Here is a 26,410-nt window from a genome sequence, read left to right on the forward strand (position 1 = left end):
AAATGATATTTATTTGGCCACGGACCCCCATTTCAAAATATTTAGTTCCAGGGACCACCCAGAAGCAAAATTTGAGTTACAAACGTTCGCTTTGAAAATACATATATTCAAAGATTTGCACACATTTTCATGACTTTTTCAAAAATAGCAGATCTACAAGCTCGCAGCGCGGCACTCGGTGCCGCGCTGTGAGCTTGTATATCTGCTATTTTTCACTGGTTAAAGCATTCAATAATTCTAGGCCTAAATGGGTTAAACATCATATTGTAACACTAGATGCCGACGCTGTCACGCCACGCCTCTGATTCCGGAACACCGGCATGAACAGTAAATGCATTTGATTTGGTTCTGTGCATGAAAGCAAAGCTGGAATTAATGAGGCCTCGTAGTGCCATTACAGCAGGATCTCAGTCTGCATGAGGCTCAAAGGCTTGTGGTGGGAAGTAATATTTACTAAAGTACTGTACTTAAGTACAATATTCAGGCATTTGTACTTTACTTGAGTGTTTCCAATTTCCAAAACTTTTAATTCTACTCCACTACATCTCAGACGCATATATTGTACTTTTACTCCACTACATTTATTATTACTAGTTACTTTGTGCATTTTGACTATTAAGTTACATTAACCACTTCAGCCCTACATACATTTCAGCGATTTGTAGATCGGTGCTATTTTTGCTTTTAGAAAGAAAGAAAGAAAGAAAGAAAATTTTAAGAAAGAAAGTTGTAATAGTTTTACAAATATGCCCAGAACAGGGACACAAAGGTTCCCACATATTTTAACCAATGCATTTCCAAAACTTTTCCAGAATATTTAACCCAATTTCCAGGCCTATACTGTACTGTATGTATAACAACCATTCAGTGCAATACTGAGTCTCCTACTCCTATGTGCATTGCCCAAAGACAAACAGTGCAAATAAATAAATAAATGAAACATAGAATGGTTATAGAATGAGCTTGTAGATCTGTTTTCTGTCACGTACTTTTAGGCTGCAATCAAGCCCGTTCAACGAAAAACTACATATCCTGTTATACATGTTTTAGAAAATGTTTTTAATGAACTAAATCAATAGCCAAAAACAATGCATGGCCAAATATTTGTCCAGGACTTTCCAGGACCCTTGATCAATTCCAAACCTTTTACAGTACTGGGGGGGGGGAAAAATACCGGTAATCTAATTTCAACATATTTCCAGGAATTTCATGACTGTGGGAACCCTGTGGTTGACTGGTTAACTGTGACTGTGATCCCCTCCAATAGAAACACACTGTGGCCATGTGACTGTGATCCCCTCCAATAGAAACACACTGTGGCCATGTGACTGTGATCCCCTCCAATAGAAACACACTGTGGCCATGTGACTGTGATCCCCTCCAATAGAAACACACTGTGGCCATGTGACTGTGATCCCCTCCAATAGAAACACACTGTGGCCATGTGACTGTGATCCCCTCCAATAGAAACACACTGTGGCCATGTGACTGTGATCCCCTCCAAATGGGAAACGGTAGGGGTGGGGCTGTCACGATTATGACATTATGCATGACGATTCATTTTCACTCAAATAATTGTGATTAACGATTTAGTTGTGTTTTTGTTGTTGACAATTACATTTCTGTTTGGCTTTTAGGCTTTGAAGTTGCACATGGCAGATATGACACATAACCTAAATACACAAAGAAATTACTGACATATTTGACAACTTTATACTTAAAAAAGAACATTGATTGTGGAAATAGGGAGAGTGTTTTCTGCTGGTCTTTCAGTCCGAGTGTATCAAAGGGTGCGTTCGGAAATGCGCACCGGGACTGGTTAGGGGTTAGGGTTAGTTTTAGGCATAGTTTTACTGAGGTTAGGGTTAGGGTTAGGTTTAGGCATAGTTTTACTGAGGTTAGGGTTAGGGTTAGAGTTAGACATAGTTTTATTGAGGTTAGGGTTAGGGTTAGGTTTAGGCATAGTTTTACTGAGGTTAGGGTTAGAGTTAGGCATAGTTTTACTGAGGTTAGGGTTAGGGTTAGTTTTAGGCATAGTTTTACTGAGGTTAGGGTTAGGGTTAGGTTTAGGCATAGTTTTACTGAGGTTAGGGTTAGAGTTAGGCATAGTTTTACTGAGGTTAGGGTTAGGATTAGAGTTAGGCATAGTTTTACTGAGGTTAGGGTTAGGGTTAGGTTTAGGCATAGTTTTACTGAGGTTAGGGTTAGGGTTAGGTTTAGGCATAGTTTTACTGAGGTTAGGGTTAGGGTTAGAGTTAGGCATAGTTTTACAGAGGTTAGGGTTAGGGTTAGGTTTAGGCATAGTTTTACTGGGGTTAGGGTTAGGGTTAGGTTTAGGCATAGTTTTACTGAGGTTAGGGTTAGGGTTAGGTTTAGGCATAGTTTTACTGAGGTTAGGGTTAGGGTTAGAGTTAGGCATAGTTTTACTGAGGTTAGGGTTAGGGTTAGGTTTAGGCATAGTTTTACAGAGGTTAGGGTTAGGGTTAGAGTTAGGCATAGTTTTACTGGGGTTAGGGTTAGGGTTAGAGTTAGGCATAGTTTTACAGAGGTTAGGGTTAGGGTTAGAGTTAGGCATAGTTTTACTGGGGTTAGGGTTAGGGTTAGAGTTAGGCATAGTTTTACTGAGGTTAGGGTTAGACTTAGGCATAGTTTTACTGGGGTTAGGGTAAGGGTTAGAGTTAGGCATAGTTTTACTGAGGTTAGGGTTAGGGTTAGGGTTTGGTTTAGGCACTCACTACACTGAGCACACACCCGGTGCGCATTTCCGAACGCACCCTTTGATACACTCGGACTGAAACACCAGCCGAAAACACTCTCCCAGCAATGCGACGCGCTGTGAGCTTGTAGATCGGCTATTTCCACCATGTTTTACTTTAAAAAAATATACATTTTTCGACATGGACACGATTATGACGATTATGAAAAATAATCACGATTATGTCAAATAATTGCGATTGGACAATTATGTAATAATTGTGACAGCCCTAGGTAGAGGTAGAAACCCATTACTGCTGGTGGCCACGCTCATAGAGACGAGAGGACAGATGGGTGGACGGGACAGAGGACAGGATGGATGGGAGTTACAAGAAAAGAAAAGAAAAGAAAAGGAGGGGAGAACAGAGAAAGGAACACGGAGAGAAGCTCACGTGAACACAGGCTGTTCTGTACTGTCCAGGAAAGTCAAGGTGCTTTCCAAGAATCTCTGAACGGGAATAATGTGTCGCAATGATCCTGAAATAGTAACGCTGCTCTAGCGCTGATAGTCTGATACCCCACAAACAGCAGGATTCACAAACGCAGATCAGATGCAGTCTGCTAGGTTAGTGCTTCTCAAAGTGTGGTCTGGGGACCCCCAGGGGTCATTGGGGGGTGTTCTAGGGCAGTGGTTCTCAACCTGTGGGTCGGGACCCCCAGGGGGGTCCCCAGATTATTGGGGGGGGGGGGGGGGGGGGGGGGTGGTGATGTATGCAGGGTATCTGCACATTTCTAAAGTGACAATTTAAACATTGGCCAAATTGTCAAATATTAGAGGCAGAAATTGTGAAAATAGCCGATCTACATGCTCACAACGGCTCGCAACACGAGGCATTGTGAGATCTGTAGATTATGTATGGAGATATGTAGATCTGCTATTTTCACAATAGAAATGTGTTATATAAAATGTAATGCCTCAACTCTTAGTACTTAAAATATGATTATTTTGGGGGTCTCGGCCTGAAAAGGTTGAGAACCACTGTTCAAGGGCGTCCCAACTACCTGCTAAATTAGTTAATATGGCTATTAAAAATATATATATATCTTTCATTAATCAAGGTAAAGTTAAAAATAATTGTGATATTGATTTGAAGTCATATCACCCAAACGTACATGTTGCATCCTAACCTCCCGTCTCAAACAAGACAAGAGGCCATGAAGCCTATTTTTTCACTGTAGACAAAGCCCCTCCTAAGCCTCCAATGCAGCTCAACCTTGTAAACAAACCAGTCAGCAGGATGACTTGGAGAAACCTGACACTCACACGCGTGTCAGCAACACTGGCAAGAAAACGCTCACGCGTTCCCTCTCTCTCTAATACCAGCACATATTATGCACAAGCACTAACATGCTAGTGGATCTACAAACACACGCTGCCAGTGATGTTACTAGGTTTTCAATGTAATGGGTCCCGGGACCCACAGGTGGTCATTCAAATGGGTCCCAGAAAAGTTTTATGAGTCCTCAATATAAAGTTTACGCGCGCAAAATGGTGTTGGACATCGGTGGAATCAAAACATTGACGTTTCTATCGCCTGTTTAAGACTTTCTACGTGGATTTTATTTGTGTTAACGTAGGGTAAAGTAGGATGCTTTCACCCATGAACAATGGTGGTGTCTGTGGAATTTCATTTTTTTTTTCTTTTACCGCGACATGGTAAATTATTTTAACATGGACTCCAATGGAGGCGCATCCCCGGGACCCCAGGACCATGACATGAATGAGTCCCTGGGTGACGGGGCAGTGGTTCTCGCGTTGCGAGGCGTTGTGAGCATGTAGATCTGCTATTTTCACAATTTCTGCCTCTAATATTTGACAATTTGGCCAATGTTTAATTTGTCATTTTAGAGGCGTTAAAAGGCATTTAGAGGCATTCCTTAAACTGTCACTTTATAAATGTGCTGATACCCTCTATACACTTAAACTTCATGTTGGTTTGTTTACTGTTGAGTGAGAAAAGAAATGTTGTACATCAAGTTAATCATCTGAGGACCCCAACAAAATAATTTGCACAGGTTGAGAACCACTGTATTATGCAACAGTTACACATGTTGATAGCATGTTAGTCAGATGCTAGGTTCATTTGTTTACCTGACATTCTATAGTTTAATGTTTAATATACCGGTACTGTTCATCTACATTATATTGATCAGGCAATGCTAGGGTCTTGGTTTACCTATGATCCTAGATAACTGAGGCATTACACTGTCACTATGCATTTGATGAATGCATTAACCTCGCTTACTGTAAGTCGCTCTGGATAAAGAGCTTCCACTAAATGCCTAAATTGTACCATGTACACTCAGGTGTGTGTAATTAACTCCATCAATGTGTCTTTATACGTGTAGTCAGAGTAGTATTTTACCTGATGATCTTGACTAGTTCACTCATGTTGACGTGATCGGGTACAAGGAACTTGGTCTTGTCCAGAACAGGAAGGCACTTCTCTCCCTTATATCTCTCAATGATCACCTAGGACACATGGACAAGACAGTTATATCTCTCAATGATCACCTAGGAGACAGGGGTTATATTTATATCCTTATATCTCTCAATGACCACCTAGGACACATGGACAAGACAGTTATATCTCTCAATGATCACCTAGGAGACAGGGGTTATATTTATATCCTTATATCTCTCAATGATCACCTAGGACACATGGACAAGACAGTTATATCTCTCAATGATCACCTAGGACACATGGACAAGACAGTTATATCTCTCAACTAGAAAAATATTGTTCCTTCGAAACAATTGTGGGCTCGCTTCAAGCCAGAAAACAATGGCTATAAAAGCACAAAATGTCAAGATCGCAGGCAGTGCTCTCTTTGACGTTACTGACGTCAAAGATTGGTCCATTTTGTTCCAAAAATGTGTTGTGCAAAAGTTGACCCGCTGGTGGCGCTATAACAGGCCAATGTGAGAAGGTTGGTATCTGTTCCTTGACCTATTGGGAATGTGCTTGCAAGATTTCACGCACATCCCAGGCTGTGTTCATGATTTGAGGTGTTTTTGGCTTTGGACACTTTATCGCTGCTTGCAGCTATATTTATTATTATTATTTTATAATTTTTTTGTGTGCACTTCATAGGCATGTTAGATAAAGGTCCTTAGATTGCGTGTAGAATGTTTCATGCAAATTGCAAAAAAAATCCTAGAATAAAAACGGGTTTAAGCGTTTTACAAACTGCTCAAAATTATATAGCGCCCCCCTTTGGCCATTTGGGGTAAGATTGGTTTCAGTGATATTTGAACTAACCCTCTACACTATTTTGTCCTGAAAATGTGACTTTGCTTGTATGTTTTAGAGGCAGAAGAATAATTTGCATAAAAATGCAATATTGTTTGAATTATTTAAAAAAGCATGTTTCAATGTTAAAGAAATCCGATCTGACAGATCTTTAGATATCGGTCCAAAGTTCACGTAAAAAAAGTTTTGTGCACGTGACGCGAAAATTCCAGAATAAAAGCGGGTTTACGCGTTTTACAAACTGCTCAAAGTGGCGGAAAATCGAAGGGCGGAGCTTACTTAACAACGACACAGATGTCTTCCGCTTGAGTCAAAGCACGCGTGTAACAAGTTGCATGTCTTCAAACGAAACGAGTCATGACTTATGCCCGTTTGAAGTTTGAATTTTCAGACGCTTCGTATAGCGCCCCCCTTTGGCCGATTGGAATAAAATTGGTTTCAGTGATACTTTGACTAACCCTCCACATCTTTGCCAAATGCCATGAACGTGTAACTTAGCATGTATGATTTAGAAGCCGAAGAATAATTTGCATAAAACCGCAATATATATTGAATTATTAAAAAATTATATTTCACTTTAAAAGAAATCCAACCAGACAGTTTGACCGTATTGGTCCAAAGTTCATGTGAAAAAAGTTTTGTGCACTTGACGCGAAAATCCCAGGAGGAGATAGATTTTTACTGTTTTTCATATAATTCCGAATTGTGGGAGACCTAAAGGTCAGAGGTCAAAAGTTAGAGGGTAAAAGTTGTTCGGCATGAGGAGACGCATAAGTGTATACAGGTTTCATGGCTGTACGTATAACAGAGCATGAGCTATACCTGTTCAAAGATCGCACTTTCGAAGGCTTCCTACAGCGCCACCATTTGGCCGATTGGTATAAAAAATAATAGCACACTTCGCCACTGTAAACTGAACACATTGATGTTTTTATTTTCATTTTCTCACTAAGTATGTAGGAGTAGAAAGGAACCGAAGTTTTGAGGAGAACTTGATCTAGGAATAAATAAATAATGACAATATCTAAAGTGTGCTCGCCTTATAGGCGAGCCCACAATGATCACCTACAGTAGGGCATGGACAAGACAGAGGTTATATTTATCTGACTTGGGGAAGCATATTAGAAAACCTGAATGGAAACAGGTAATTACATTTGCATAAATATTTCTAGTGCTAAATGGGGTAAAAAAAAAATTCTAGTGTCTGGTTTAACTGTGTTAAGGTAGCCCAATTATTCACATTAATACAACACACACACACACACACACACACACACACACACACACACACACACACACACACACACACACACACACACACACACACACACAAAGTTTAAAATCTCAATTATTTTGACACCATCAGAATTATCTGGTTGTGGTAAATGGCAACGCATCTGGAATTCAATGACTTCCAAAGGACAGATCTGAGATCAGCTTACAGGGATCTTATTGGGATGCTGCTCACGGATCTGCTGGACTTCTTTGCATCGGTCGGCTGTGGGAGACAAAGACAGACAGGAACACATTAACATGAGGACCAAACTCAATGTACAGTACAGTACAGTACAGTACAGTATATCTTCATCATATGATTATCGCTATCAGAAACAGCTACCGTCTCACGTGAAATTCAACGTTTCTCCGGTTATACTGTTCAGATTCAAGTAGTTAAAGAAGTGGAATTCCAGAGTCAGATTTACCATCTAAAAAAAGGACTGTGAAATTAAACGGAAAATGCCAAAGTCGATTAAAGAGTAAACATTTAGCAAACTACAAAGGCGTGGCAGATTTCCTACATTACCCATGATGCACTGCACATCCAACACGCAGGCACACTTGCCCCTTCTCCACTCTAGTTCCTTCGTATTATGGCTCAATATACCTGAATATAGTTGTAGTCTTTCACTTCTACATGGCTGTCATTCACAGTAGCCATTCTGTACTGTTCTCTATTTGCTACAAAATACAACGTCCTACAAGATTAGTATTACTGAGGCAACTCTGGTATACTTTTCACAGAGCGGATCAATGTAATCTAATCTGTGATTATTGCTATTATTTACAGAAGCTCAAGCTGCCACACCCCCTCTCAACTGTATTATCATCATGACACTCTAGTCAATGTTAGATCTCACAATGTAAATAAAACATAAAAACTGAAGCGATTCTCATTTTGAGGTGTAATAATGTGTAATAGATTTATCCATGGTTGGTGTAGAGCAAGAGAAGGAAATAAGTTATAGATTTCAAATTCAAAAGTGGCAAATGTGTCATTAGACATACTATACTGTATTTTCCAGATTTTTTTTATATTTAAAATAGATAGAATTTGATCCACAGAATTCCACACATTTCTTCATTGATGCGGATTTGAATGGAAAACAACCCCCTCCTCCCTGCGTACTCCTTTCAGGTTTTGACCCATTTGGGCCTAGTTTAGCTAATGAAAAATAGCAGATATACAAGCTCACAGAGTGCCGCAATGTGAGCTTGTAGATCTGCTATTTTTGAAAAGTCGTGAAAATGTGTGCAAAACTTTGAATATATGTATTTTCTTTAAGCGAACATTTGTAACTAAAATGTTGCTTCTGGGTGGTCCCTGGAACTAAATATTTTGAGATGGGGGTCCGTGGCCAAATACATATCATTTTGAGAGTCCTTGACATAAAAAGGTTTGAGAACCACTGACATAGAAACATAGGTTTTTCAAAAAACCTTAGAAGGATTTAGAAGACACTTATAGAATCGGGTCAAAATATTTTAAAGACTGTTTTTCCAAAAATAACAGATCTACAAGCTTGCACTCGGTGCCGCGCTGTGAGCTTGTATATCTGCTATTTTTTAATAGTTAAAAGTAATACACCCAGTCTAAATGGGTTAAATATATATTATAGTTTGACTAGGCTTAACCAAGCTTTCAGAGGGATGTATTTAATAATGATGAGCATAACAGAGATCTAGACAAAAGATGGTATCGAGAAACACATCCTTTTTACGGTCTCGGGTTTCCGCCTGGCTCTAGAAATAGCATCCTTAAATCTAATTATTTTGTGACAAAGACTCTGGCTGGCTGCTTTTGGACGTCATGACAGTATGATGCTGTGAGTGTAGAACACATTCAGATAGGGGTGGGCGATATGGCGATAATTATCGTCTCGGCGATACAGCTTTGCCACGATAGGCCATTTCAGAATATCGTTTCTCTCGTGATACAAACAGTCATTTAGAAAAGGCTCTGGATACAGCGAGTGCACGTTCCATGAGTCGCAGCTCTATTGCTTAATTTATACTTCTATAGTACTGTGGTGTAATTCGCCAAAAAGAACAGATCTACAAGCTATAACGTGTCGCGGCTCAACGTGTCATATAGTTTGAGGATCTGTCCCCTGCTTTCACGGCCCCTCCCCCGTGCAGCACGCAGACAGGCTACAGAGTGTCTACAGCACTGACTGAGTTGTGATTGTGTGCAGGAGCACGGCACAGTGGTCCACGATTTAGTTTCACTTTCACGGGACTTTAGTAAAGGCAAAGCAGTGATGCAGCTTGGCCTGCATTCTTTGAAGCATATTTTTTATAATGGATGCATTAAACTAACAGGACGCAAACTACTTATCCGTCCTGCTATCGCTATCAGCCATCTCACTGCTTGCAAAGCTGAACTGTGCTGGAGTCTCATCCATAGCTGTGTGTTCTGGCAGTATTGATGAGATGATTTAGATCACCTTGTAAATCCATGCATCTGTTTTTATTAACTATAAACAAGTAGCTATTTGCTGCTATTTGTAAAGTGCTTATGTTTTCACCATTGATGCATGCGTGTGTCGTCGCGAATCGCGGTGAAATCGTCGCGTCTATTTTGCGTCTATTTTATCTATTACATAATTGGCTTAGTCATAAAAACCATGCCATTATTGTTAGTAGAAAAGCGAAAAGCTAGGATGATAATGAGTGAGTAATTCTCTAAAAAGAAAGCTTGTATCATAACAAACCTCCTGACTTTGGTTGGTCATAAGGTAATTTGTTTTCCCTCAAGTTTCAATGGTAAGGCATGGGTTGTTGTCAACCTGTGGGTCGAGACCCCCAGAGAGGTCCCGCCAAATTGTTTTGAATATAGCCTATCTACAAGCTCATAACACTCAAAAAACATTTCAAAGGAACCCATAAAACATTTCCGGGACCCATTTGAATGACCTGAACCATCATCACACCAACTAGTAAATATTTTGAGGTAAAATATGATAATTGTTTAATCAAACATCTGAATGTTATCATTAAAAAAAAACTATCTTTCTATCTGCAGCATAAAAATGAATAGATTATCTATAGAATATCTGTGTGGGTCTAATAAACCAACCATAAGGTAATTTGTTTTCCCTCAAGTTTCAATGGTAAGGCATGGGTTGTTGTCAACCTGTGGGTCGAGACCCCCAGAGAGGTCCCGCCAAATTGTTTTGAATATAGCCGATCTACAAGCTCACAACACTCTGATAACATTTTAAGGGAACCCATAAAACATTTCTGGGACCCATTTGAATGACCTGAACCATCATCACACCAACTAGTAAATATTTTGAGGTAAAAAATGATAATTGTTTAATCAAAAATCTGAATGTTATCATTAAAAAAATCATAGATTAGTCTATCTATCTTTCTATCTGCAGCATACAAATGAATAGATTATCTATAGAATATATGTGAGGGTCTAATAATCATAATAAACCTAAAAACCCGCATAAAACAGTATCGTGATAATATTGTGTATCGTGATACTGCATGAAGCATATCGTGATAATGCTTTTATCCAGTATCGCCCACCCCTACATTCAGAGCTGATAATCATAATTAATGATGATTAATGATAAATAATCCTCTTTTTCAAACACCAGGTCTCATTTCCCCAAAGCCGTACAAATCTCCTTGTAATCATCCTCCTCCTCTGCATGCGTGAGGTGAATTTTAATTTGAGGAGTCAGTGAATGTGCACAGCTGTCACTCTGACGCTTTCCGCAGCCAAAAATTTGATGACCGGGTCATTGGTCAATAGGAGACTTTGTGAAGACTCTGCAGGTCATCAAATTATTGACAAGAATACAAAATAATCTCTGTGAATTCAAGGCTTCAGGGGTGTGTAAATGATAGATAGAAAATAATATATATATATATATATATATATATATATATAGTTTTACTCCAGTAAACTTTAGATGGAGATTTTCTGGAATTATTCTAATCTTGGCCAATGAAGAAATAGAACTTGCATTTACACACATATGTGTATATAAATTGCACTGACGTTTTAGGTTGCCTGCTTATTCAGCAGTTTGTCTCTGTGGGCAGCAGAATGAGGTTTGGGACGGTTTATTCTTTTCCCTTTACACACGTCTACAACGTAAAGAATACCCTAAGGCAGGGGTCTTCAACAGGGGGTCCGGGACCCCTAGGGGGTCCTCAGAGTTACTACATGGGGTCCTACAAATCTTTGTGTAATAGAAACCCTTTTCTCCTTTTTTATATTAACCACTTGAATCCTAGCGTTCATATTCTGAGAACTTAGCCGATCTACAAGCTTGTAGATCGGCTATTTTCGGCAAAGAGGTTTGGTGTAGAGGGGGAAAAGAGCAGACTAAGTACAGAGTGAAATGTCAAGTTATGTATTGACGATTCAAGTGGTAAAATATCTGAAAAGTGAAAACACAAATTGACATGAATCCTAAATACAATGATGATTGTGCTGTCAAACAATGAAACTATATGGAATCTATGAACAGGTTGTGGGGGTCCCTGCTTCATCTCTCTCTCTCAACTAAGGGGTCCTTGGCCTGAAAACGTTGAAGACACCTGCCCTAAGCTTTATTTGTGAACAAACAGACCTATACTCTCCCAGCATAAATAAACAGGGTCCAAAGCTCAGATGGATCTGAGAGGCAGAGTAAAGTATGAAAGCACCTTTTGTTTTATTCCAGGGTATTTTCTTGGACTGTGAAATACAGTGCAGCCCTGTGTACCCCCCCCCCCCCTCGCTATTATCACAACAAGGTCTAGGCCACTCAACTGATTACATTTGAAAGGTTTTAATCGGATTAGGGGTGCAACAGTTAATCGATTACAAAAAAAAAAAATATATATATATATATATATATATATATATATATATATATATATATATTACAGTTGTGTTGTGAGGCGTGAGCATTTAGATCGGCAATTGCAAAGAATAAAATATGGCTAAAGTGGTGAGAAACTATTTCAAATTGATTTGTTGATAATGACTAAGCTTATAATCGATAGTTGCAGATCAGATCTGATTGTTTTCAAGCATAAAAAGAGTGTTTCCGTTGTTGTATTAAAATAGCAGGCCAGCTGAAAGAAAGCTCCACCTATCATCCCTAGCGGATCGGTCTATGTAAACAACAAGGCTAAAGGCCTGTATTTATTGCTCAGCCTACAAAAGCAGGCCTTCTGAAACTATGTCAAAACCAGGCAACAGCCTACTCATTCCATGGCACCATGTTGCCAGATTCTGTGAGAGAAACAAGCAGACAGGTCTACCAAAACAAGCCCAAAGAAAGCGACTAGGCCAGTGTTTCTCAACCTTTTTTTCTGCATGGGCACACTTTTCATGTCCCAAGAATCCATGGTCACACCAACATAATACGGGGGTGTAAATATCATCACTGTCGGGAAGAAACCTTGTATCTCCAAGTTTCAAATGTGTACGTTTCTTCGCAAAGTAAAGCCCTGCTTCATCATACAAGGCTGTCGCACAAAAGTAGTGAAAACAGCAGATCTACAAGCACACAACACCTCGCACCGCGAGGAGTTGTGCGCTTGTAGATCGGCTGTTTTCACTAGTTTAAATCATTTTTAAGATGATAAATACAATACTGGCTTTCAAGCAGTTTCAAGGGGCACACTTGACCCTTCTCAGGGGCACACCAAAGGTCCCCAGGCACAGTGGTTGAGAAACACTGGACTAGGCCACATGATCATCATCATACACATGGGCTCCACAGCCAAACGAGTTAATGTAGCATCAAAATCAGTTGAACCACTTTAACTCTATGGATATTTTAAAAGAGCCAATCAATGCGACGCGTTGTGAGCTTGTAGATCTGCTATTTTCAAAAAAATACAATGCAATTTGGCAGTCAGTCCACATGAAAAGGTTTGAGAACCACTGGCTTTTAGAACATTAGAAAGGAAACCCAAATAAGCTACACTTGTAGAAACAAGCCCCAAACCCGCAAATGATGTGCATATTTACAAGCGACTTTACAGAAAACAAGCTCAAAATCACCCTTAATAAGCAGACATGGCAACACTGGGCACCAATACAAGTTGTTACACAGACTGCAATCACTGCATGTGTCACAAATCAAACAAACTAACAACTTTTCTGAGGTGAAAGACAAGATAAGATAGTATAATAAATATGACACAAGCTAAAGATAGGCCAGGTCAGGTTGTACTGAGCGTGAGCATCCTCAGTTAATGTGAAATCCAAAGTCATATTTTTTACATTTAATTGATCAGCCAATCTTTTAAGTCAGTGGTTCTCAAAGTGAAGCCTGGGGACCCCCAGGGGTCCTTGTGGGCATTCCATGGCCCCAGCAAAATGCTTTTGCCATTTTCAAAAATTATCTTATTTTGGAATATTTCTTTGACATTTTAACAACAACACGTGTGTGTGTCTTGTTTGGGGTCGGCCCATGGCATAAAATACTTTCAGATGGTGGTCCGTGCATTATGTGTGTCCTTGACCACGAAAAGGTTTGAGAACCACTGAATGAAGAGATCTTCTAAAAAAAAAAGGGGGGTGCTTGTTTTGCTTCTCCACACTGCACTGTTGGGTTAACCGTTAAGGCCATGATGATATTATGCAATGGACTGATTGCTGGCTCCTCCCTCCTCAACATCCAGCCGTCAGGGCATCATATTACAACATAACTAACCCAACACGTGTACTGGGTCAAACAGCAACAACTTGTTTTCCTTTTCCTAGTACTGTAGGTCTACAGCAGTGGTTCTCAACGGTTTCAGGCTGTGACATCCAAAATAATCATATTTTAACTGGGGACCCCACAGTTTGACAGCAGATCTACATGCTCACAACTTATGTTTTCACAATTTCTGCCGCTATAATTTTGACAATTTGACTAAAAAGGTCTTTAAAGTCCTTAAATTGTCACTTTAGAAATGTGCAGATACCCTGTATACACTTATACAGTATGTTGGTCTAATGTTGAGTGAGAAAATAATGTTAACATTTTAGCTAAACATCTGGGGACCCCCAAAATACCCACAGGTTGAGAGAACCACTGGTCTACTGTGTGTTAACATGTTATGCAACATTAACCAATCATAAACATATAAGCCAATCTAATGGTCTTAACCGTTAAATAATTAACCGGCCTTGATATCCCTCAGTCCACATACTTTTATACCGAGATGCTTCAACCCTTAACTCGTTTTTGCAGTGGCGTATTGATTGATTGAGTATTTTATTAGACAAAAATGGAGAACAGTACAACAGTTGAACTAGCCTAGTAAACTGACTGAGGAGGTGTCTGGTTTATGAGGCTACAGTTAAACACCCTGCCTATAAAGAACATCCCAAATAAGTCCTTTTACGGTCTTTGTTACGTCAGAATAGTGTAAAGTACTGTACTTGTACAATCTTGAGGTATTTGTACTTAACTTGAGTATTTCTAATAATTTTACTTACAGGCCTACTCCCTCTACATCTCTGATCCAAATATCATTCTTTTATAAAACATACATAAACCACTTTAGCCCTGTTTTATACAGTGGCTATTTTAAAATAGCAGATCTACAAGTTGTAGAACTGGCATCTACATTTTGATGCCAGCTGCCAAGTCCCAACACTCAAGTATTTTTTTTGTTCCAGACTTTTACTTTACAGAGTATTTCTATATTGCAGTATTACTACTTTTACTTAAAGGTATGATAAATATGTGAGTACTTTTTCCACCACTGCGTTTTTGTAACGATATCATCAATAGAAAACGTCTATAAAACAATAACAACCGTCTCAAAGATTGTCTCAGAATTCGCTGGGTCACCCATTTCGTCGTAACGCCAGGGCTCGGCTGTTGATTTAAAGTCCCGGTGGTTTGAAACACTTTAACGACGGAGAAAAACACATTATCCTTACGTTATCACATTATTATTTAATGTCCCGTTTTATCAAACACGATAAGAGAAGAGATCATTATTTTATTAGCCTCCTGGGTGGCTAGCAGGCCGAGCTAACAACAAGCTATAGCTAAGGTTATAACGGTTATGTTTCAACATTCTGGGTTCATTTCTCACCGAATGTCCTCCTCTGTTTGAAAGGTCGGTCTGAAGGCATCTCTGGTCCAAGGTAACTTAATGTATAAGTTATTAAATACAGTTCAGAAGGAGCTCCACTGCTTGCTGCGTACAGTCAGTCAGTCAGTCTGTGTGTTGTTCTGTTCTAATCTCAACCAAACACACTAAACAAAGCAAGGCAACCAAGCCAGGGGCGTCGCATCAAATCCTGGGCCCTGGGTACAAGGGTTCACTGCGGGCCCCCCACGAATGTTCTTCATAGGGGGAGGGGGTTTAACCCATTTAGACTGGGAACGCATTATTTTGTGCTTTAACTATTGGAAAAATAGCAGATATACAAACTTTTCAATAGTTAAAGTATAAAATAATGAAGGCCTCTCTTTTCCCCCTTGGCCCCAGTAACTCAGTCCCACTCCCCCCCCCCCCCCCCCCCCCTTGTGACGCCCCTGAACCAAGCCACTGACTGACGTCACCCCTGTCCTAGCACCTAAAGGGAACTTCCACACAGTTACTACATTATAACAACCTAATAATGCTTATATAACGTATAATGTAATAATTATAACATAAGCATGCATTAGATTTAATTTAAAAGTTACAGTACATTAGCTACTACGAGGAAAAAAATGCCATAGGTGTATAAAATACACCAAACTTTATGCACATGTACAGCTGAGATGTTTTTCTCATTCTCTTTTGCACTCTATTTCTTTCCTAAGTCATTATTACTTATTATTTTATCGTTAGATGTGTTGTTTTCTGTTGTTCTGCTTTATTGTATATATCACTGCATTGTCTGTAAGGAAGCCGAACCAAAATAACTTTTACTCTTATGTACCTGTACAAAAGACGTAACAATAAAGTGCAACCTTGAATTAAATCAAACTATTCTATCCCTTTTTGTGGATCAGAATACTTTCCAAGAAGCTAATGGACCACAAATATGTGAACATTTGCCATTTCAATTGAGGTGTAGTTATTGCTGTATTGGTGTATAAGTGTCCACCACTGTCCAGGTAGATTTTTAAGTTTTTTTTTGTAGGCAATATAGTATGTTCTAGAATCTAGTAGATGATTTATCCATACTTTGTATTTCAATTAAATTTGCTGCAGGTTTTGTTTAATTGTCTCAAACCAATTATGCGAGAGTCTGGGACTAAGTAGTCATGGTTTGGAAATCATGATCATTTTCAAAAATATAAGTGACACACACACAAAGAAAACCAAACATTTTTTAATGTTTTATTGGTCTTACAAATAACACAAAACAAAACAAACAAAAAGTATGTTTGTAATGACATGGCAAGAATAGGAAGATGTTAGTAGCATGTGTAAGTCACTGCTCACCAAAGTTATTACTGTAATTCGACCATTAACAAGTGGCAACACAATAAATAAAAATCATGAACTCTTTAAATGTTCCATACTGTAGACAGAAGCAAAAGTCCTCAGACATATAGTACAAACATTCTGCTCTCCCCTCTCTGTATGCGGTGCACTGTGCATATTTGGATACACCTGTAAATTGGATGCATTTTGCACCTAAATAATCCAAACTGCTTCAGCCACAGGTGATTTAGCAGACATCTGCCTCTGATATTCAATCCATTAAGAGACCGAGACCAGAGCCGACGCTGCTATAGAGTGACACGTGATGCTATAGCCATGCTACAGATATAGGAGAGACAGGAAAGGAAATGGAATGCTAAAACATGAAAACATATCTACACGCGTAGCTCTGTATACGCCTACCATATGGTGCTGACATCTCCTTGAGTGGAGAGGACTTCAACCTCTCACACCAATCAGACACCATCCGTTCTGCTTCCGCTTCCTGCTACCTTGTACAGTGGGTAAAAATAAAGAGCTTGCGGCAAACTTAATCATTTCGGTTACAGACAGAATATTTGGATGCTTAAATGCGAGAAAGAGAGATGGAAGAGACAGTGAGGGGACGGACAGTGTCGTCTTCCGTCTCAGTCTGAGGGGTTCTGGATGACGATCAGGAAATAGTCCTTATCTGTGACAAGAGGACAGAAAACCATAGAAAACCATCATACAAGTAGAATGTTAATGTGTGCCTTTAAGTATAAGTACAAAAAATGAGACATTGCTGGCTTAAAAAATGAAATGTAAGGCAAGAAAGACTTTAGGACGGTGATGCACATTAAACACTTTCAACATGACGTCCATTTTTTGGGAATGTCATGGGGGAAAGTTTCAAAACATTTCAATATTAAAATGAGTGTTGCTGTGGTGTAGATCAGTTAATTTTGCCACACTACATTATTGTATGACAAAGTTTAAATCAGGCATAAGTGGTTAACATGTGAGAAGAACATTATGGGTGTACAACATGAACATAATGCTTACATTTCATAATCTAATTTCCTAGTGGGAATTATGATAAAACTGTACATATAGTAGGCCATAGTAATGTTTGTGGCATGCTTACAATTCATTTTATGACGCCTCAAGTGTTTCTAAGATTATGTTTAAAATCAGATTATAACCAGCTGAAAAACACGGTTCCGTCAACTAGGTTTTATACTTCAGAGGAGCAGCAGAAACCCCAGATCTCTCATTTCTGTCGCTCTTGAACTCACCCGGTCCTTCAATATAATCTATTATACAGCATTTGTTAGTTATAGGTGTTGTGCTCCAGAAATTAGACTGATGTGTGGGTAACATTAAAGGACCATAACAGTGGTGTGGTATGTTTAGCTTATTAACTACGACTCACACACAAGCCAAAGTATACTTGACATTGCTGCCGACTGTAATGTTTATGTTGTTTGATCATATATCAGAGTACAACAACGTGCTTTCAATGTTTTTTATTCACAAGCTTCCTCATACAGAGTGCTGGCTGTATGGGGCTGTAAGTCTGACATCATTTTGTAGGCAGAGGAGAACTTTTGGGGCCAACTCCCCCCAGCGCCCGTGAATCTTTTTACAATTTTTACTATTTACACATTTTTCTTCTCTTTGTTGTTGAAAGGAAAGTGGTAGAATTATACTTTAGTCGTTATTTTTGTCTCGGATCTGTTGAAATAGCGAGGGACAGATATTGATAATAAATCTGCTTGGAGGTCTGACTACAAAATGATGTCACGGCTTAAAAGCCCCATACTACTTGATTGCATGAATAGCATGACTGCTTATAGCCGTGTCCACTAGGCGGGGTAGTTGCACAAGTCATGCCCTGAACGTCACACAGACCATTTTCCAAAGCATACTGTAGAGTGTCTTGTTTGGTTTGTGAGTAAGTGTTTTCTGTTCATTGTTGTACAGTATGAAAATCAACTCGTAGTCCCAATTTCTGGGACTCATTCAAAATGACTGCATTAAAGCAGAATGTCACGTCCTGATATTCCTGTCTGTCTCACCTGGGGCGATCATGATCTCGTTCTTCTTGGAGCGGATACGCAGGAAGGTGAGGTCGTTCTGGGGGTCGATGTCTCGGACGGTGCTCCGTGCCTTCATCATCAGCTGGTGGATGAGCCCGGCATACTGCACCGTGCTGGAGTTATCCAGGGTGGTCTTTATAGGAATGCCTGGACAGAGAGACACAGAGAGAACGTTTGACTAATTTAGTACAAAATCAAGCAAGCTGCAGTACTGCACTGTAGACTAGACTCACAAGAGTCTAGTCTACGGTACAGTACTGCACTGTAGACTAGACTCACAAGAGTCTAGTCTACGGTACAGTACTGCACTGTAGACTAGACTCACAAGAGTCTAGTCTACGGTACAGTACTGCACTGTAGACTAGACTCACAAGAGTCTAGTCTACGGTACAGTACTGCACTGTAGACTAGACTCACAAGAGACGAGACGAGACTAGACTCACAAGAGGCTAGTCTCAATATTTATTTTCACATTTGCCTTGTTGTGATTTGATCTTCTTAAAAATTGAATAAGCTAGTAAATATAGGAAAGGATCAGCCAAGGAGAGTGATCGAGAGGAATTTGAGACAGTCTAGATCACAAGCGGGATCTAGACTGAGTGAATTAAAGCTGCCTCAGTTACTTCTTCTACTGCAGGGGCGGGCAACTTTGCAAAAATAGCCGATCTACAAGCTCAAAACGCATCGCTGCGTTTTGAGCTTGTAGATCGGCTATTTTTGCTTCTTTTGAATTGGAATCCTGAATAATGTTTTGTTATTTTTTAATTGGAATCCTGAAATTTAGTTATATACTCATGTTAACTTTATGAACCTAAATACAAATACACTGGACATAAAAATACATTTTAATACTACCATAGTAGTCATTAAGCTACTATAATATAGACTGATGAAATTAAAGCAGGTCCTGTTTAGAATTTTAACAGTTGAAATCAATAATATATCAGTATTCCGGTATTAACCTGCAGGCCGCATTAAGTGAAGGTGGGGGCCGCATGTGGCCCCCGGGCCGCCAGTTGCCCATGTATGTTCTACTGGATGTCTGGCTCACATCTCATCCATTAACTGTTACTGGTGGTACTAAAGTAGGGGTCTCAAACTGGCGGCCCGGGGGGCATTTGCGGCCCGCGAGACGATATTTTGTGGCCCCCACCTTAATATCAAAGTTTAATGTTAGTGCGGCCCACATGTTTTATATGAACAAGTTGTGTTTAACTTATGTTCCATAAGTTAAACAAGTTTGTTCCATAAGTTAAACACAACTTGTTTACACCAGGGTCCTTGTTTATCTTATTTTGTGTTAAAAAACAAAAGACATTTGAGAAGATTGGATTTTTTATTTTTATTTCTTTGATGGGGAGATGGATACAGTAGTTGTTCGACTGGTATGAAACTACAGTATAATAATAAAACAAATTAGTGCACATGCACTAATTTGTTTTATTAGAGCATGTGCACGCGCACATGCACGTGATGCGCATGCGTGCATGTGCGCTGAGGCTGCGGCCCAGCCTCAGCTAGACTCTGCCTCCAGCGGCCCCAAGGTAAATTGAGCTTGAGACCCCTGTACTAAAGTATTAATACTACTGACAGTGTGAAACCTCAGCTTGGTGCTGTTCTGTCAATAAACAGCTTCCTTCCTGTAGATAGTTAAACCACATAACAATCAACAGGGTCCTCAATAGCCTCGTAAACCGCCTCCTCCTCGAGCAACATTCCATTTGCTCACTAGAAATACAATCAGAATTTCAGGACGAGGCTGGTTTACGAGGCTCGGTCCCCAAGTGTTCTACACATGGTCTTCTCCATTTCCCCCCCTCTATGCTAAATCTCTTCTACTATTCTAAATCAACTATATTTGCCTATTGCTTTGTTGATATGGCGGTGTGATACTTGTGTTGCATTGACTTGACTGTTATGTGCACTTTTTTGTTTGGCACTGATTGTTAAGTTGTGCTTTGAGTATAGCTTTTGTGTGTGTGTGTGTGTGTGTGTGTGTGTGTGTGTCTGTCGTGTCACTTATGAGCGTTGAATGTTTCGTGGTCACTTTATGTATATATTCTTCTTTTTTGCAATAGCTTTTCAACACTTTATGTTTATATTCTTCTTTTTTGTGCTTGCTCTTTGGACTGTACACTACAGTACTCTTTTTCTTTCTTCTTTGTAACTTGTAACCTTAAACTGCTGTGCTGCCTCTGGGCAACTGAATTTCCCCTGTGGGATAATAAAGGTATCCATCTATCTATTGCTTGCCTATACTGACCAAATATTTACCTATGATGATGCCCAGAACAGGGAAAGGAGGGATGAAGTGGTTAAGGTGCAAAAACAAATTAGAATTTGGAAAAATGATGAAGGTTGTTCACTCACCTTCTGAATTGGCAATAATGACCCCTTGCACTCCCTTCTGGCACTGTATCCTCTTTAAGGTCTCCTCCACATCAGCCTGACAAAGAAGCAATCAGAAGTAGGATATCATTGGTCAGAAACTGGTTACCTTTGTGTTTTTTTCTTCTTCTTCATAAATTAATTGCATACTTGATCATCCAACAGCATCACAAAAGTATCAAAAGTAGCAGATCCCTCCAAGCTTGAAACAAGGTACAAAGTGGATCGTTTTGAGCTTGTAGTAGGGGTGGGCGATATGGTGATAATTATAGTTGAGACGATACAATGTCTCCACGTCCACCATATATCGTGATACAATTGATGGAGCCTTGTAAAAATCCTGTTTAATCGTTAAAACAGAGATTCATTGCAGAATTCAATTTAAACCTGCATTTTGGTCAAAATCAGTAGTTCTCAAACTTTAAAATGTCAAGGTCTCCACTTAACTCTGACAGCATACAAATGAAACCAAATGGACCCGTAAAGGTCCATTTGGTTTCATTTGTATACCGTCAAAGTGACATACTTGTAAAGTTCAATTTAGACCTCCCAAAAGGAACCCAGAGTGTCTTGTTTTTGCAACTTGAAAAATAACCATAAAAACCAACGTGAAAAAGAATTGTGATAAAATTGTGTATCGTGATACAGCTTGGAAAAATATTGTGTGATATTGTATTTTTTCCATATCGCCCAGCTTGTAGGTCTGCTACTTTTAATTTGAATCATGAAAAGTTACAGTTTTGGACATAATGAGGTCTCCATCCAACAGACGTTATTTAAATAAACATCATTTGGCTGTCATAATTTGAACACAACATTTTTAGTGCAAGGAAGTGCAACAAATAGCACAGAGCATCAATAGGAGCAAACCATTTGCCGCGGTGACACCTACAGTATGTCAATCAGCTGCTTAGCTACATCAATCATGTAAATTCTTATGAGGGCTAATTTGCTAAACGTGGGGTACAGTTAGTTACCCCAGGGTCCTCGAGGGGGTTCCAGGGGGTACCCAGCTAAACGTCAAATAGCTTGACTTCTTTTCTTTATAATATTGTTATTATTTAAGATACCGGTATGCGTGTAAATAAAAGTATAGAACAGGAATGGACCTTTGGATCAGAGTTTTGCTGTTCATGGTACTTTAAGTGACATTATTGGTAAAAGTACTATTTAAATAGATCTATATTCCCATAGTAATCATTGCTATAGTGTTTCTTCAGTAACAGTCTTTGTTTTAACCAGAAAATATCTTCAACTCTATACCTACACTACAGTACACAGACAGTAGAGTTATTGTGTGACACAAAATCATGTGATGTCTTCTAACATTTCTTAGGGTCTTCAACAGGGGGTCCGGGACCCCTAGGGGGTCCCCAGAGTTACTACAGGGGGTCCTCCAAATCTGTGTGTGATAGAAACTTATTTTTTCTCCTTTTTTATATCGATATTCTGAGAACTTTAGCCAAAAATAGCAGATCTACAAGCTCACAGAGCTTGTAGATCAGCTATTTTCGGCAAAGAGCTTTGGTGAAGAGGGGAAAAACAGCAGACTATGATACAGAGAGAAAAGGTCACTTTTTTTAAGTATTGAGGGTCCAAAATACACTGATGATTCATTGTGCTGTTAAAAGATGAAACTATATGGAAACAGGTTGTGGGGGTCCCTGCTTCATCTGTCTCTCTACTAAGGGCTCCCTGGCCTGAAAACGTCGAAGACCCCCGTCTTAGATTGGGGTCCCAGATATTACAGTCTTTATCGAACTGGGGTGGTTGTTGAAATGAAAAGGGTTCAATCACAGACATAATGGATATTTATTTACGTGGTCCTGTGAACAAGAAATGATGCAGTAATGTAATGTATTTTCCAACGGCAGGACAGAACATGACATGTCAACAAAGCAACCTAAAGGCTGCTTTGACAACGCCCGACCGACCGACCAGTATGCTAACATCACCAAGCTAACTGGAATCAATCGATCAAAACGCCACATAAATCCATCGATTAGCAGCAGACCTCTGAAGTGTAAATCTGTCCTGAACCCTAAAGATGTAAGAAGCCAGGGTCACCTACCATTTTAGATGCAGCAGGATGGTTTATATCTATAAAAACACTGGTCTGTGAGCTCTGCTAGTTGTTAGCAACAACTGTAGGGTCTGCTTGTTAGAGATGGGACGTTCGCGAACCAATCGAGTCTTTTGAACGGCTCTTTGAAATGAACGATGGGATCCGGTTCGCAGTAGGGAGCCGTTCCTTTTTGTAAATGAACAACAGTTGTGGAAGAAGTACAAACATTCTTTTCTTAATATGTAAAAGTAGCAATACTGCAACGTGGAAATACTCTGCCACAATGTAGAAGTTTGGAATTAAAATGTACTTCGGTATTCGGTATCGGTATCAAAATGCACTAAAAATACCTTATGACTATGCAGAATGTCCCATTTCACAGTTTTTCCAATCGAATGGCAGACAATTTAATGTGGCAGAACATTGATTGATTGATTGAAGAATTTATTAGAAGTTTGCAATAGAAGAAAGTACAGTTTCATGACAGTACAAATCACTGGTACAAGGTCAACTAAAAGGAGATCCTAGAAAGCCGAGGCTTATTTCCACAGGAACCACACTTTAAGTATCTCATATAACATTGAAAGACAGACGGATAGAACATAGTACTTTATCTAGGATAATATCAGTTTCAAAAGCATAACATCAAATACAAAAGGCAGAATACAAAGAAAAGGGGGGGGGAGCATGGGGGCTTAGTCTATTTACAAGTCACGGGTAGCTGCTGTCTGAAGGTGACTTTTCATACCAATTTTGAAGGAGGCTAGGGATTTGCTCTCCTTTAGGGCTTGTGGAAGGGCGTTCCACATGTTGATGGTATAGCAGGAGAACGAGTTATCGCCTTGTTTAGTGTTAAATCTACGCTGATGATGATTAGTGGAGCTGCCTCTGGTGTTATGATCGTGAACATCCTTGACCTTTAAGAAGTAGTTTGTCAGGTACATGGGAATCTTGGAGGTGTAGTGTATCTTGTACACCAGGCCCATTGCAAGATGCTGTACTCTGTCAGCTACTTTGAGCCACCCCACGCTTTCGTGGTGATGCTCGGTAAGGTGGGTCAGAGGAGGGAGACCAAGCACAACCCTAATTAGTTTGTTTTGGGCTGTTTGGAGCTTTAGCTTTAAGGCAGCTGGGGCGTCGCGATACCAGACAAGGACTCCGTAATCAATGAGGGGCCCAATAAGAGCACCTCCTAGTGTCTTTCGGGATTTAATATTGATCAGCGGGGCAACTCTTTGCAAGAAGCGAATTTGTTGATTGACTTTATTGATTACCTTGGTGGTCATTTTTTCACTGGATAGGTTAGCCTCCAGGATGCAACCCAGGTAGCAGATGTGGTTTTTTCTCTATATCACAGTGTCACCTACTTTAATTGTGAAGTTCTCAACTAGGCTAAGTTTCTGACTAGATCCAAAGAGGATACATTCAGTTTTGCCTAGGTGAATTGAGAGTCTGTTGTCATTGAGCCAGGTGCAGATCTTGTTAAGTTCACAGTTAAGGGCCTTTTCAACCTGCAATATGTCTCTGCCTGAGACTAGGAGAGCCGAGTCATCCGCGAACAGAAACAGATTGCAGTCACAAGCAGATGACATGTCGTTTACGTATATTAAGAACAACAGTGGTCCTAGTATACTCCCTTGAGGTACTCCACAGTTTACTGGGAGGGGGGGGGACAGGGTTCCGTTGACTTCCACCATCTGTTCCCTCCCCACCAAGTAAGAGTGCATCCATCTCACTGCTGTGCTATCAAGACCAATAGCTTTGAGTTTTTCAATCAGAATAGAATGATCGACGGTGTCAAATGCCTTCTGGAGGTCCAGCATGACCATGCCGCAATATTTGCCATCGTGAATTTCACGTTTGATGTAATCATTCAAATAGATGAGGCATGTATCTGTGGAATGGGACTCTCTGAAGCCAGGGTTTAATTATAGGGTTATAAGTAGCCTAATTTGTAATCATAATAAAAATCTATAAAGTAAGTAAGTAACTAGAATGAGACAATCTTTTGAACGGCTCTTTGAAAGGAACGGATCCCAGAGATCCGGCTCACTTCATAGAACCATAAATCCCATCTCTACTGCTTGTGTTGCTACGGAAGTGCTTTTATCTAACATCCGGTTCTGTGGTCGTCACTTGTAAATGGAGTGTAGCGCCACCTAGCGATGTATGTTTTGTTCAATAAAATGTACAAAACGCTTGTTTGTATTGTAAGTAAATTCCAATATATATAGCAATATTATTTATTTTATTTGTACTTTTAAACTTACTTTATTCATGTTTTTATTTGGATAATAATCTCTCAAGACCAGGCCTGGAATTTCATCATTTTGAGGTCAAGGCCACTTGGCCTTTGGTGTTGTCCATTTTTTGAGGGCACAAAGGCCAGATGCCAGGGCAGGAAGGCCATCAAATAAAACAAGATTTTAGTACTTTGAAAGAATTTGTTGAATCTAAGGGTTAGGGATGATAACCTAATCTGCAGTGAAATAGATAAAATTATGGTATTTTTCTTTTGTCCATGCTCAGCCCTGCACCAATCAAAGACACTGGATTGGTTTAAAGATGGGGACTCTGGGGAGTTTAGATTCAGAATCTCAACAAAAGACACTGGTGTCTACATGACAAGAAAGAGACACTGGTGTCTACATGACAAGAAAGAGACACTGGTGTCTACTGTCTACATATTGACCAGACAGAGACAGAGCAGAAAGTGATACAGTCAGCTGGGGCATTAAGGCCACTTTGGCCTCAGGTCATGCCATTGGTTTGAGGGGCACAAGGCCAAACTGAGGGGCAACGACGGCCATGGCCTTCATGGCCTCCATGAAATTCCTGCCCTGCTCAAGACAGATTCAGTTCAGTGTACTAAGTGTAGACAGTCACTTTGTCAAAATAGTAGATCTACAAGCCCATGACGCGTAGCCATGCCCCGCGTTGTGAGCTTGTAGATCGGCTATGTCCCCCCACACGCGGTGTAACCCGGTAACCAATGAGCAGCGTGCGTTCCGCGGGCCGTTGGCCAATCAGAGGAGGCGGCGCTGTTTCTGAACGTTTCTGTTTACATTGTGTTGATGTTGAACTGAACTAACTGACAGAAAGCAGTGCATCTGATCTGTCACACTGCAGAGTCCAAACAGAAACACACTGAAACAACGCTTCATTCTGTGTGTGTTCAACTATTTTCTGCGGTGAAACACACA

At 39.9% G+C, this 26,410-nt stretch overlaps 2 protein-coding genes across 2 annotated transcripts in view; both read right to left on the minus strand.

Moving 5' to 3' along the window:
• The window catches only part of map1lc3a (microtubule-associated protein 1 light chain 3 alpha), a 17,060-nt gene extending 1,575 nt beyond the window's left edge, over nt 1-15,485 (minus strand). Inside the window, exons 1-3 of the mRNA XM_080728563.1 lie at nt 15,345-15,485; nt 7,451-7,506; nt 5,121-5,227 (exon numbers count right to left, since the gene is read on the minus strand). Of these exons, the coding sequence (XP_080584689.1) occupies nt 5,121-5,227; nt 7,451-7,506; nt 15,345-15,384 (203 nt within the window). The 5' untranslated portion in view covers nt 15,385-15,485. The remainder of the gene's footprint in view (nt 1-5,120; nt 5,228-7,450; nt 7,507-15,344) is intronic.
• Nucleotides 15,486-16,572: 1,087 nt separating this feature from the next.
• On the minus strand, nt 16,573-23,311 carry dynlrb1 (dynein, light chain, roadblock-type 1). Its single transcript, XM_080727891.1, has 4 exons — nt 23,214-23,311; nt 21,125-21,200; nt 18,734-18,901; nt 16,573-17,364 (listed from the first exon to the last, which is right to left on the minus strand). The coding sequence occupies exons 1-4, from the start codon at nt 23,214-23,216 to the stop codon at nt 17,321-17,323; spliced, it is 291 nt and encodes a 96-aa protein (XP_080584017.1). The 5' UTR covers nt 23,217-23,311; the 3' UTR covers nt 16,573-17,320.
• Nucleotides 23,312-26,410: the final 3,099 nt, after the last annotated feature.

This window comes from Nannobrachium achirus (genome assembly GCF_963921795.1).
Source record: "Nannobrachium achirus genome assembly, chromosome: 6".
Taxonomy (NCBI): Eukaryota; Metazoa; Chordata; class Actinopteri; order Myctophiformes; family Myctophidae; genus Nannobrachium; species Nannobrachium achirus.

Excerpts from the sequence above, each read along its gene's own strand:
- dynlrb1 (XM_080727891.1), bottom strand. Across the intron at positions 18,902-21,124 it reads CATTATTGCCAATTCAGAAG|GCATTCCTATAAAGACCACC; the intron begins GTGAGTGAACAA and ends CTCTCTGTCCAG. Across the intron at positions 17,365-18,733 it reads CGAGATCATGATCGCCCCAG|ATAAGGACTATTTCCTGATC; the intron begins GTGAGACAGACA and ends CTCTTGTCACAG.